The sequence below is a fragment of the Scyliorhinus torazame genome, chromosome 18, assembly GCF_047496885.1.
Source record: "Scyliorhinus torazame isolate Kashiwa2021f chromosome 18, sScyTor2.1, whole genome shotgun sequence".
In the NCBI taxonomy this organism is placed as follows: domain Eukaryota; kingdom Metazoa; phylum Chordata; class Chondrichthyes; order Carcharhiniformes; family Scyliorhinidae; genus Scyliorhinus; species Scyliorhinus torazame.
In genome coordinates, this window is record NC_092724.1 from 149,191,864 (window position 1) to 149,206,265 (window position 14,402).

The 14,402-nt window shown below is 52.8% G+C and overlaps 1 protein-coding gene across 1 annotated transcript in view; it reads left to right on the forward strand.

Annotated features, from left to right (window-relative positions):
* Window positions 1-14,402, forward strand: part of LOC140395604 (dynein axonemal heavy chain 17-like) — an 896,966-nt gene that overhangs the window by 376,612 nt on the left and 505,952 nt on the right. Inside the window, exon 29 of the mRNA XM_072483576.1 lies at window positions 13,636-13,727. Within this exon, the coding sequence (XP_072339677.1) occupies window positions 13,636-13,727 (92 nt within the window). The remainder of the gene's footprint in view (window positions 1-13,635; window positions 13,728-14,402) is intronic.

A 14,402-nucleotide genomic window follows, 5' to 3' on the forward strand; every position in this document is an offset into this window, starting at 1 on the left:
GTGGCTAGTGGGGCCGAGCGATAGGCCCGCAGGGCGAGGTAGAAGTCCGATCCGGCAGCAGCAGCCTTGCAGAGGAGCCGCTTGGCAATGTGAACGCCCTTCTCCGCCTTTCCATTGGACTGGGGATGCAGAGGGCTGGACGTCACGTGTGTGAAGCCATACGAGGCCGCAAAGGACGACCATTCATGGCTGGCAAAACAGGGCCCATTGTCCGACATGACAGTCATCGGAATGCCGTGGCGAGCAAAGGTGTCTTTGCAGGCCCTGATGTCAGCAGACGACGTGAGATCGTGCAGGCGTATGACTTCTGGGTAATTGGAGAAGTAGTCCACTATGATAACATAGTCCATGCCAAGCGCGTGAAATAGGTCGACACCCACCTTCGCCCAGGGGGACGTCACCAGCTCATGGGGCAGAAGCGTCTCAGGAGATTGCGCCGGCTGAAACCTTTGGCAGATTGTACAGTTGATCACCATGTTGGCAATATCGTCACTGATGCCCGGCCAGTATACCGCCTCTGGGGCCCTCCGTCAGCACTTCTCGACCCCCAAGTGGCCTTTGTGTATTTGATCGAGAACCAGCTGGCGCATACTGTGCGGAATCACAATCCGGTCCAGCTTCAGAAGGATCCCATCAATGATGGCTAGGTCATCTCGTACATTATAGAACTGCGGGCACTGCCCTTTGAGCCATCCTCCCATCATGTGGCGCATCACTTGCTGTAAAAGGGGGTCGGCCGCTGTCTCTCGGCGGATGCGGGCCAGACTGGAGTCGTCAGCCGGCAGATTTGCCGCTGTCAAGGCCACCTGTGCCTCGACCTGACATACGAACCCCTCCGCATCTGGCGGCGTGCTCACTGCTCTGGGTAGGGCATCCGCCACGATGAGGTCCTTCCCTGGTGTGTAGACCAGTTGGAAGTCGTACCTCCTGAGTTTAAGTAGGATGCGCTGGAGGCGAAGGGTCATCTCATTCAGGTCCTTGTTTATTATGCTGACCAGGGGGCGGTGGTCAGTTTCGACCGTGAACCGTGGAAGACCATAGACGTAATCGTGGAACTTGTCTAAACCGGTTAGCAAGCCCAGGCATTCTTTTTCGATTTGCGCGTAGCGCTGCTCTGTGGGGGTCATGGCCCGCGACGCATAGGCAACCGGGCCCATGACGACGTGTCATCCCTCTGCAGGAGCACTGCTCCAATGCCGGATTGGCTGGCACCAGTTGAGATTTTGGTGGGACGAGACCTGTCGAAGAACGCCAACACTGGTGCCGTGGTGAGTTTGTGTTTGAGCTCCTCCCATTCCAGCTGGTGTGTGTGTTGCCACTGGAACTCTGTAGATTTTTTGACGAGGTGGCGCAGAGTCGTTGTGTGGGAGGCAAGGTTGGGGATGAATTTCCCTAGGAAGTTGACCATGCCAATGAAGCGTAGGACAGCCTTCTTGTCGGCGGCTGCGGCATGGCTGTGATGGCGCTCACCTTGTCTGCATCCGGACGGACCCCTGACTGGGAGATATGGTCCCCCAGGAACTTCAATTCGGTCTGGCCAAAGGCGCACTTGGCTCGGTTGAGGCGCAGGCCGTTTTCCCGTATGCGGGCAAAAACGCGTTGGAGACGATGTATGTGCTCCTGCGGTGTGGTGGACCAGATGATGACATCGTCCACATATACGCGCACCCCTTCGATGCCTTCCATCATCTGCTCCATGAGTCTGTGGAAGACCTCGGAGCCGAGATGATGCCAAATGGCATCCGGTTGTCGCAGAATCTGCTGAAAGGGGTGTTGAAGGTACATAGCTTTCAGCTGGACGGGTCCAGTTGGATCTGCCAAAATCCTTTAGAAGCATTCAGTTTCGTGAATATCTTCGCTTGGGCCATTTCACTGGTGATCTCCTCCCGTTTGGGTATGGGATAATGTTTCCGCATAATGTTATTATTGAGGTCTTTGGGGTCTATACAGATGCGGAGCTCGCCAGAGGGCTTCTTGACACACACCATGGAGCTGACCCATGGCGTGGGCTTCGTGACCCTGGATAGGACCCCTTGGTCCTGGAGATCCTGCAGCTGCAGCTTGAGGCGGTCTTTAAGTGGCGCAGGAACCCTGCGAGGTGCGTGAACGACCGGGATGGCGTCCGGTTTGAGGCGTATTCAGTAGGTGTATGGCAGTGTTCCCATGCCTTCGAATGCCTCCTGGTTGTGGGCGAGGAGCGATTGGAGCTGTGCGTTGAACTCTGCATCCGGGAAGTCAGACGTGTCATCTGGAGAGAGAGAGAGAATTCGTTGCACAAGGTGGAGAGCTTTACATGCCTGTGCGCCCAGCAGGGAGTCCTTCGATGAGCCAACTATCTCGAACGAGTGTGTGGCCGTGTGTGTTTTGTGTGTCACCTGGAGCTGGCAGGATCCCTTGGCCGTGATAACGTTCCCGTTGTAGTCGACCATCTTGCACCGGGATGGCTGGATTGGTGGTCTGACCTTCATGGCATAGAATGCTGACCATGCTATGAGGTTGGCGGAGGCGCCAGTGTCCAGGCGGAAAGTGATCGGCGATCGGTTGACCGTCAGGGTGGCACTCCATTCGTCGGCCGGATTGATGGTGTTGACCCGGTTCACATCAATGACCGCAACCCGGAAGGCGTCTTGGTCATCTGTGTCGTCGGTTTGGATGTCGTGATGTGGAGGCTGGATGGTCCGCACGTGTCTGCGAGGTTGTCGGAGATGTGGAAGATCCACAGGTTGAGCCGCTCGACAGTAGGCAGCGTAGTGGCCCATCTTGCCACAGCATAGGCATTGTCGGGTTTTTGCAGGACATTGCCCTTTTAAATGTGCAGCTCCACAGTTGCCGCACGTCATGACGTCATGGCGTTCGTTACGCCACTGCGCATGCGCAGTTCGGTCTTGCGTTGGGCGCGCCTGCGCAACACGTCGCTCAGTGTTGCCGTAGGTTTTGGCGCGTACAAACGCGGGAGGCCTCAAAAAGCACGTGAAACGGCCGCCCTCGTCCGGGCCGCGGGCCGGGAGAAACTCGATTGCCTGGATGCGTTCGGCCTCGTGGGTGGCCTGACTTGCCGATTCGATCGCTTGGGACCCCCTCCGTGCCGATTCGGTCGCCTGAAATTGGGCATAGCGGCTGGTCGCATTTTCATGCAGGACTTCAACTGCAGATGCTAAGGTCAGGCCTTTAACTTTTAGAAGCTGCTGGCGTAGGCCACTGGAGGCAACGCCAAAAACGATCTGGTCCCAGATCATGGACTCTGAGGTGGTGCCGTAACCGCAAGACTGCGTGAGTATGTGGAGGTGCGTCAGGAAGGGCTGAAAGAGCTCATCCTTACCTTGTAGGCGCTGCTGAAAGATATACCTCTCAAAGCTTTCATTGACCTCAACGTTGAAGTGCTGGTCGAGCTTGAGGAGGACCGTGTCATATTTAGATTTGTTCTCGCCTTCCGCGAACACCAAGGAGTTGTGTACATCGATGGCGTGCTGATCTGTGGTAGTGAGGAGTATGGCAATCGTATTTTCGTCCGAGGCGCCCTGTTTTTCGTTGGCTCGCATGAACAGTTCGAATCGCTGCTTGAAGAGCTTCCAATTGGTGCCCAGGTTCCCAGCGACTTGCAACGGCTGTGGTTTGTTGTGGGTGTCCATGGCTCAGGATGGCAGATTTGCCGGTAAGTATCGATTCACTCACTGGTACCATGTGGTGTTGGATGCTCTGAGGTACAGACGAACCAACATGGTTGCGATTGGTACAACGCAGTTTTATTCCAACTAGTTATTTACACATCTGACTTGGTACTCAGCACGTGGTGACGGTGTGAGTGTCTTGTTAATGAGGTCCTGGCCTTGTCCCGTCTCCAGATGGACTGGCCAGCAGGTGTCGTGTTTCTTGTCTTATACTGTGTCTGCTCTTGTCTGTGATTGGCTGTCGTGTTATGTGTGCTAATTGGTCTGTTGGTCTGTCTATCATGATGTGTGTGTTGTGATGTGTGTTTGAATATCGTGACAAGGTGGAGCCCACAAGGGCAACAACATAGTACAATGCAATACAGTCGTGAATGGTTGCCGTAATACATTCACCACATTGATTCTGCTGCCTGCTTTTCCCAGGCAGCGGGAGTTGTAGATGGAGTCAATGGATGGGAGGCAAGTTTGTGTGATGGACTGGTCGGTGTTCACGACTCTCTGAAGTTTTTTGCGGTCCTGGGCCGAGCAGTTGCCATACCAGACTGTGATGCAGCCAGATAGGATGCTTCCTATGGTGCATTTGAAAAAGTTGGTAAGGGTTAACGTGGACATGCCGAATTTCCTTAGTTTCCTGAGGAAGTATAGGTGCTGTTGAGCTTTCTTGGTGGTAGCGTCGACGTGGGTGGACCAGGACAGATTTTTGGAGATGTGCACTGATGCACAATCAATTACTCTCGAGACAAGGTGAGTCATAACTAATAGGCTTTAATCAGCTAGAACTGTACCCAGCAGCTTCGATACAGAAAGTGAAGGCTGCTGGGACGGCATTGGTTCTCATACCCCGCCTCTCAGGGCGGAGCTATGTACATTAGCCAATGGTAGACTCCTAGGTCTAGCCAATGGTCATCCACCTCTCAGGTACTGCAATACCTGGTATTACCACATTCACCCCCTGTTAAAAAGAACCCAGCGGGGTGATGGCCAGCGTTACTGTCGCCTTTTGCATGGTAGGACCAGGTATGGAGGTACCGTAATGTTGAGGGTAACAGAAAAAGTATTTATGGTGCAGCAATCAGACGATCGGGTGGCCTGGTCGTCCTTCTGGAGCATCTGGGCTTCGGCGATGATCCTGGTGGGGGCCCCAGCGGTTGTGGCTCCGGGAATGTGGTGTCTTCCTCCCAGGCAGCTTTCTCACCCCTAGGCGGCGCTGTTGGGGCGAAAAGTGGGCAGGGGGAGGGGCGCCTGTAGGGGACGTCGGTGCCTGTTCGGCGCTGGGTAGGGGCGGCGGCAGTACTGACCCTCCGGTCAGGTGCTGCGGGGAGGGTGGGGGTGGGGGCAATGGTGCGGGTGCGCGTGGGGCTCCGGCGGGCGGCAGGTCCCGAAGGGAGACCGTGTCTTGGCGGCCGTCGGGGAACGCTACGTAGGCGTACTGGGGGTTGGCATGCAGCAGGTGGACCCTCTCAACCAACGGGTCCGACTTGTGCACCCTCACATGTTTCCGCAGCAGGACGGGTCCGGGTGTCGCTAGCCAGGTGGGAGCGAGGTCCCGGAGGAGGACTTCCTGGGGAAAACAAGGAGACGTTCGCGAGGTGTCTGGTTTGTGGTAGTACAGAGCAGCGACCTGATGGAGTGAAGGGCCACTGGGAGGACTTCTTGCCATCAAGAGACTGGGAGATTCCTGGACAGATAGGACGGTCTTCCAGACCGTTCCGTTCTCTCTTTCGACCTGCCCGTTTCCCCGGGGGTTGTAACTAGTCGTCCTGCTGGAGACGATGCCTTTGCTGAGCAGGAATTGAAGCAGTTCGTCGCTCATAAAGGAGTACCCCCTATCACTGTGAATGTATGCGGGTAAACCGAAGAGTGTAAAAATACCCTAGAGGGCCTTGATGACGGTGGTCGTGGTCATGTACGGGCAGGAGATGGCGAATGGGAACCGGGAGTATTCGTCAATCACGTTCAGGAAGTACGTGTTGCGGTCGGTGGAGGGGAGGGGGGCCCTTGAAATCCATGCTGAGGCGTTCAAAGGGACGGGAATCCTTTATCAGATGCGCTCTCTCTGGCCGGTAGAAGTGCGGTTTGCACTCCGCGCAGATTCGGCAGTCCCTGGTGTCTGTCCTGACCTCCTCGATGGAGTAGGGCAGGTTTCGGGTCTTAATGAAATGAAAGAAACGTGCGACCCCCGGTGGCAGAGGTCCTCGTGGAGGGCTCGCAGGCGGTCCACTTGCGCGGTGGCACAAGTGCCGCGGGACAGGCATCAGGAGGCTAGTTCAGCTTCCCGGGACGGTACAAGATCTCGTAATTGTAGGTGGAGAGTTCTATCTTCCACCGCAAGATCTTGTCGTTCTTAATCTTGCCCCGCTGTGCATTATCGAACATGAAGGCCAGGTAATGCCTCCAGTGTCGCACAGTTTCTACTATGGCCTGGGCCTCCTTTTCGACCGAGGAGTGGCGAATTTCGGAAGCATGGAGAGTGCGGGAGAAGAAAGCCATGGGTCTGCCCGCTTGGTTGAGGGTGGCCGCCAGAGCTACATCGGACGCGTCGCTCTCGACCTGGAAGGGGAGGGACTCGTCGATGGCGCGCATCGTGGCTTTTGCGATGTCCGCTTTGATGCGGCAGAAGGCCTGGCGGGCCTCCGTCGACAGGGGGAAGGTTGTGGACTGGATCAGGGGTCGAGCCTTGTCTGTGTAATTAGGGACCCATTGTGCATAATAGCTAAAGAAGCCGAGGCAGCGCTTTAGGGCATTGGGGCAGTGAGGGAGGCGGAACTCCATGAGGGGGCGCATGCGTTCAGGGTCGGGGCCTATGACTTCATTTTTCACTACGTAGCCTAAGATGGCTAGACGGTCGGTGCTAAACACGCATTTATCCTTATTGTAGGTCAGATTAAGGATATTCGCGGTCTGGAGAAATTTTCGGAGGTTGGCGTCGTGGTCCTGCTGGTCCTGGCCGCAGATGGTGACATTATCCAGATGCGGGAACGTTGCGCGTAAGCCGTACCGGTCAACCATTCGGTCCATCTCACGTTGGAAGACCGAGACCCCGTTCGTGACACCGAAGGGAACCCTTAAAAAGTGATAGAGCCGCCCATCTGCTTCGAAGGCAGTGTACTGGCGGTCACCATGACGGAGGGGCAGCTGGTGGTAGGCAGACTTGAGATCCACCGTGGAGAAAACCTTGTACTGGGCAATCCTGTTTACCAGGTCGGCTATACGGGGGAGAGGGTACGCGTCCAGTTGCGTAAACCTGTTGATGGTCTGGCTATAGTCGATGACCATCCTATGTTTCTCCCCGGTCTTTACCACCACTACTTGAGCCCTCCCGGGGCTGTTGCTTGCTTCGATGACCCCTTCCTTCAGCAGCCTTTGGACCTTGGACCTGATGAAGGTCCGGTCCTGGGCACTGTACCGTCTGCTCCTGGTGGCGACGGGTTTGCAATCCGGGGTGAGGTTCGCAAACAGGGAAGGCGGGTCGACCTTAAGGGTCGCGAGGCCGCAGACAGTAAGGGGGTGTATAGGGCCGCCAAATTTAAAGGTCAGGCTTTGTAGGTGGCACTGGAAATCCAGCCCAAGAAGGGTGGCTGCGCAGAGGTGCGGCAGAACGTACAGGCGGAAATTGTGGAATTCCCTGCCTTGGACAGTGAGGTTTGCTAGGCAGAACCCCTTTATCTCCACTGCGTGTGACCCGGAGGCCAGGAAGATCCGTTGGTTTACGGGATGGGTGACAAGAGAACAGCGCCTTACCGTGTCGGGGTGGACAAAGCTTTCCGTGTTCCCGGAGTCGATCAGGCATGATGTCACGTGGCCGTTGATGGCGATCGTTGTGGTGGCTTTCGCTAGCGTCCGGGGCCGACTCTGGAGGAACTTCTTCACCCAAAGGGTTGTGAATCTCTGGAATTCCTTGCCCAGTGAAGCAGTTGAGGCTCCTTCTTTAAACGTTTTTAAGAAAAAGATAGATACCTTGCTAAAGAATAGAGGGATTCGGGGATATGGTGTACGGGCTGGAGAGTGGAGCTGAGTCCACAAAGATCAGCCATGATCTCATTGAATGGCGGAGCAGGCTCGAGGGGCCAGATGGCCTACTCCTGTTCCTAGTTCTTATGTTCTTATGGTCCAGGGTAACGGAGGCCAGCTGCAGCAAGGGGGAGTTCTGGTCGGGCAGCGTGGAGTCGGCTGTGCTGGGAACCTGAGGCCCCATCCAAGATGGCGTCAGCCACGGGTCGCACATGGAGTCCGGGGATGCCGAAGATGGCGGGGGCGAGGGACATAATGACGCCGTCCACCCATCCAGCGTGGTGGCCGGGGGGCAAAAAGGCCGCGGCCGTGGGTCGCACGTTGCCTGGGGATAGAAGGCCGGCGGTGGGCCTTGGACGGCCGGGGCCTGAAAAACAAGCTGCCGATAGTCGCTGGAGACCGCTGCCACGGCGCGGGACTGGCAGTCCGCGACATAGTGGCCTTTCTTGCCGCACCCTTTGCAGGTGGAGGTGCGGGCCGGGCAGCGCGCACGGGGATGATTCGCCTGGCCGCAGAATAAGCAGCGTTGGCCGGCGGTGAAAACGGGCCGTCTTGCCGCGCAGGCCTACGGGGTTAGCGGGAAAGTCTGGGGGGCTGCCGCGATGGGGTGCCACACAGCCCAGGGGGGCGCCGTGCGTCCGGGAGCAAAAGCCATTGCGTTTTTGTACACAACATCCATGGACCCTGCCAGGGCCCGTGCCTCAGTGAGGCCCAGTGTGTCCATTTCAAGGAGCCTTCTGCGGATGTCGGGGGAAGTCATACCTGCCACGAAAGCTTCCCGAATTAAAAGTTTGGTGTGCTCGTTCCCCGTAACTGCTGGGCAGCCACAGTTTCGGCCCAGCACTAGTAGTGCCCGATAGAAGTCTTCCAGTGTTTCTTCTGGGCTCTGCCTTCTAGTTGCCAGCAGGTGACGGGCGTAGACCTGGTTCAGAGGACGGATGTAATGTCCTTCTAGCAGCTCCATAGCTGCAGCATAGTTCGCCACCTCTTCGATCAGAGGGTAGATCGCAGGGCTGACACGCGAGCGTAGAAGGTGCACCTTCTGCCTTTCCGTGGGGGTGTTGGCGGCAGTGTCGAGGTAGCCCTTAAAACACGCCAGCCGATGCTTGAAAATAGCAGCGGAGTTGTCTGCGTGGGGGCTGAGCTGAAGGCACTCCGTCTTGATGCGGAGATCCATCCTTTCAGAAGTAATAGCTGATTAAATTGATGCACAATCAATTACTCTCGAGACAAGGTGAGTCATAACTAATAGGCTTTAATCAGCTAGAACTGTACCCAGCAGCTTCAATACAGAAAGTGAAGGCTGCTGGGACGGCATTGGTTCTTATACCCCGCCTCTCAGGGCGGAGCTATGTACGTTAGCCAATGGTAGACTCCTAGGTCTAGCCAATGGTCATCCACCTCTCAGGTACTGCAATACCTGGTATTATCACATGCACCCCTAGGAATTTGAAACTGCTAACCATCTCCACCTCGGTCCTGTTGATGCTGACAGGGGTGTGTGCAGTACTTTGCTTCCTGAAGTCAATGACCAGCTCTTTAGTTTTGCTGGCATTGAGGGAGAGATTTTTGTCGCTGCACCACTCACTAGGTTCTCTATCTCCCTCCTGTATTCTGACTCGTCGTTATTCGAGATCCGGCCCACTATGGTCGTAACGTCATCAAACTTGTAGATGGAGTTGGAACCAAATTCTGCCACGCAGTCGTGTGTGTACAGGGATCAGAGTAGGGGGTTAAGTACGCAGCCTTGCGGTATTGAGGACTATTGTGGAGGAGGTGTTGTTGTTCATTCTTACTGATTGTGGTCTGTTGGTCAGAAAATCGAGGATCCAGTTGCAGAGTGGGAAGCTAAGTCCTAGGTTTTGGGGGTTTGATATGTGTTTGGCTGGGATAATGGTGTTTAAAGCGGAGCTGTAGTCAATAAATAAGATAAATAAATAAGTCCTTGTTGAAAATGAAAATGAAATGAAAATCGCTTATTGTCACAAGTAGGCTTCAAATGAAGTTACTGTGAAAAGCTGTGTTGTCGAGATGCTCGAGGGATGAGTGTAGGGCCAGGGAAGTGGCGTCTGCTGTGGATCGGTTGCGATGCTATGCGAGTTGCAGTGGATCAAGGCGTTCTGGGAGTATGGAGGTGATGCGCTTCATGATCAACCTCTCAAAGCACTTCATTACAACTGAAGTCAGGGCCACTGGACGGTAGTCATTGAGGCACGTTGCCTGGTTCTTCTGTGGCACCGTTATGATAGTGGTCTTCTTGAAGCAGGTGGGGACCTCGGAGTGGAGTAGGGACAGGTTAAAGATGTCCGCGAACACCTCTGCCAGCTGGTCTGCGCAGGCTCTGAGTGCACGACCAGGAATCCCGTCCGGGCCCATTGCCTTCCGAGGGTTCACTTTCAGGAAGGCCGATCTGACTTCGGAAGCTGTGATGGTGAGTATGGGTGAGTTATGGGCTGCTGGGGCACCCGACAGCGGATTGTTGGCTACCTGCTCGAACTGAGCATAGAATGCATTGAGTTCATTGGGATGGGGAGCGCTGCTGCCGGAGATACTGCTCGGCTTCGCTTTGTAGCCCGTTATTTTGTTTAGTCCTTTCCACAATCACCAAGAGTCTGTCTGTGACTCTAGCTTGGTTTGATATTCTCTCTTGGCATCTCGGATGGCTTTACGGAGGTCGTACCTGGATTTCCTGTATAGGTCAGGGTCATCTGACTTGAACGCCTCAGATCTGTCCTTCAGAAGGGAGTCAATCTCGCGATTGAGCCATGGTTTCCGGTTGGGAAACGTACGTACTGCTTTCTTTGGCACGCAGTTGTCCGCACATTTGCTGATGAAGTATGTGACGATGGTGGCATACTCATTTATGTTGGTCGCTGAGTTCTTAAATATGGACCAGTTCACTGTCTCTAAGCAGTCACGTAAGAGCTCTTCTGGGGCGAAATTCTCCCCCAACGGCGCGATGTCCACTGACTGGCGCCAAAAACGGCGCCAATCAGACAGGCATCGCGCCGGCCCAAAGGTGCGGAATGCTCCACATCTTTGGGGGCCGAGCCCCAACATTGAGGGGCTAGGCCGGCGCCGGAGGGATTTCCGCCCCGCCAGCTGGCGGAAATGGCGTTTGTTGCCCCGCCAGCTGGCGGAAATGGCGTTTGTTGCACCGCCAGCTGGCGCGGAAATGCGGCGCATGTGCGGGAGCATCAGCGGCCGCCGACAGTTTCCCGCGCATGCGCAGTGGGGAGAGTCACTTCCTCCTCCGCCATGGTGGAGACCGTGGCGGAGGCGGAAGGGAAAGAGTGCCCCCACGGCACAGGCCCGCCCGCGGATCGGTGGGCCCCGATCGCGGGCCAGGCCACCGTGGGGGCACCCCCCGGGGTCAGTTCGCCCCGCGCCCCCCCAGGACCCCGGAGCCCGCCCACGCCACCTGGTCCCGCTGGTAAATACCAGCTTTGATTTACGCCGGCGGGACAGGCAATTTCTGGGCGGGACTTCGGCCCATCCGGGCCGGAGAATTGAGCGGGAGGTCCCGCCAACCGGCGCGGCCCGATTCCCGCCCCTGCCCAATCTCCGGTACCGGAGACTTCGGCGAGGGCAGGGGCGGGATTCACGGCGGCCAACGGCCATTCTCCGACCCGGCGGGGGGTCGGAGAATGACGCCCCTGTTTCCTCGGACCAGCACTGCACGACCTTCTTAGCTGGATTCTCCCGCTTGAGTTTCTGCTTGTATGCCGGGAGAAGGTGGTGAGGTGGGGGTGAGCCATGTCTCTGTGAAACAGAGCACACTGTAGTCTCTTACTTCCCTCTGAGAGGTACGTTCATTCAGCTTGTTTTCGATCGCTTGGACGTTTGCCATAGAGTTTGAATAGAGGCACTTGATAGCGACATCTGCAATTCGTGGGAGGAGGGACCATGGTATTACTGATTTACAGCAACACAGCATAAAAAGGCATACACAGAGTAGATGTGAAATGTGTTGTGAAACTATTTACATTGATGAACACGATAAACATGTGGTGAATACCCATGCCAATATTGTGCTCCTGATACCACTCCATCTTGTGCTTCCCCAAAATACATAGAGGAGGTGGAGTCAGCCTGCTAACTGCTACGCCCTGCTGTCTGTGATGAATTTGATGTGCATCCTCTGGGTAACCAAGACCTGTAGGGCACCAGTCTGCTTTGGGTCTCCTGCTGTTTGGCAGGTGCATTCTCCTTGGCCAATGGAACTGGAGCTTATGGGATTACAGGAAGAGAGAAATGGGGTAAGGTGGACCAGAAACCGCCTGGGTAGAATGCCCGGGAGTATGCACAAGCTGATCCGCCTCCCTATGGGTACCCAAAACCCCTGTTTCACTCCTTTAGGACAAGGGGCAGCTGGAGCGAGATGAAGCTGGCCCACACTGCTAACCACCCTGCACAGCTATTGATGGATGCCATCAAAGGTGTGATGTTTGTGTTTAAAGTTTATGTTTTTGCAAAAAAACACATTTTAGATAAACATTAAGTGCTACATATAAAGCTGCCATTAGGGTGTGCTAAAAAAAAGTCACAGATGTATCTTTATTGGAGAGAAAACAGTTTTCCGTTTTTTCATAGAAAGATCAGTTCAGAAGTAGATGCATGTGTGTGTTTGTATTCTTAATTGTTTAGAAGTGACAAAACACTTCAAATGGTAGAGAGGAAGGTATTGTCCTTATTAGGCACTTTAGATGCTTTTGTTCTTGCTACAATGGACGTTGTAGTTTATTTTGAACAAATGGAAGTTTTTGGTTGCGAATGAGAGGAAAAGCAGTTTTCAGTATCTCTTATAGATATTGGAATGAAAAGATTCACTTGACTGAAAAATCTCTTTGCCCCTAACAAGACAGCAGTTTAAAGGTTTAAAGAGCTTGTGGATGTTTTGCCAATTCAAGTTTCACCAAAAAGAACAAACAGTACAAGAGTGAGTCAGTTTCCCAGTCCCTGGCTGAGCTGATAAAAGTAGCAGAATGCTGTGTCTTTAAAGGTCACCTGGAAGAAGCTTGGAATGTTTGCTTGGTTTGTGGACTAAGAAACTAAATAATTCAGTGTAGAGTGTTAAATACAGCAAGAGCAGATGCTGAAGAAAGCATTTGAGATTGTATAAAGCAGAGAAACAAGCAGGAAATTTGAAAGCACATTTTGACAATAGTGAAGTTAAAGTATATAGACAGGGAACATTTGCTTTGAGGTACCCTCAATAACGACGCTTAGAGTGTAAACGGTAAAGAAGGCTTTATTAGACTAAGAACTATGCTAGAGCTGAGACATGTGCTGACTGCTGCACAGCCCATGAGGCAGCCCTTTATATATGGCTCACAGATGGGCGGAGCCAGAGGCGGGTCCCCAGGGTTCCAAGTCCGGTCTTAAAGGGAACATCACCTTACATGATGATAAGACAGTAACTGTTCATCACATGCTTCAAAACATGTTATTGCTGTATAATGCATAATACAGAAGCCTCTAAGTGGAACACCGCTGACTTGTTCCTGACTCCTGAATTCTCCAACCTATTGCCTCTGGCCTCTTGTGGAACCACTTTGCTCCTCCCACTATTGGCAGCCATAACTTCATCAAAGCACCATGTAAATGTAAGATGTTGAAAAGCTATCATTACAAAGCTTGTTTTGGTCTTCAAATGGAAATATCTTGCACATCACAAGCATTTTGCTTGTCAATGATCAAACAATCTTTAAGAATTGAACATTAGTACACAGTCATGCAGCATTGCCATTTCTGCATCGTGGTATGCTTTATATACTGAACCAGAATGGGTAATTAAATAGCTGACATTACAAAGTCAGAATGAGATTGATTGAAATATGGCCAATTTCTGCAATCGTTGTGTGAACTTACTCCTACTGCTAAATGGAGGACACTTTCATCTAAAGAATGAAGATAGAACTATTAGGTGGCTAATCTACAATTTTGTACTCTGCAGGAAATCATGGCAGATGCAATTAAGACTCCAAATGTAGTGGTAGCAACAAATAAACCTGGTTTGTATGACAAGCTCGAAGAATTACAGATGCGGTTAGTGGCTGTTTAATGTATCTTTATGTTCATGTTAACTTATTTTCTGTTGCTATATATTACTGGGAAATAACTGAAAATATTAAGTATTTTATACTAGTATTGTTTCACTATACTAATTCCAAATGCTAATTGGCATAGAGATAAACAGATCAGGGAAGTAAATGCACAGTTGAAAGACTGATGTGGAAAGGAAAGGCGCCATTTCATGGAGACTAACACTAGCGATGGGATAAGCAGAGGGTGGGAGTGGTGAAAGGACTGGTGAAAGATAAAAGAAATAGGAGATGCAGAATAAGGGTAACATAAATAGTTAGGAAACAAATACAGTTGTAGACATAAAGTATAAAATACTTTAAAAATAAAGCGAAGGGAATAATTAATAATAACAAACTAAATTGTCTGTAGAGCAATTTGCACAGCATCTGAAACAAAGCAGATGTCCTGGAGGAAATAATTACTTATGAGGCGACTGATATAGTTGGGATAACTGAACATGGTTACATAACGAAAAGGATTGTCAGTTAAATAGTGTAGGATATGAAAAACTGAATTTTAACAGAACAGATCTGCATGCAACAGGGAAGCTGCTAACAAGTCAGGAACCCCCTGGTTATTGAAGTGGACTTTGTCCTGGCTCTTTAATGATATAATCAGCATCCTGGTATCAGATTA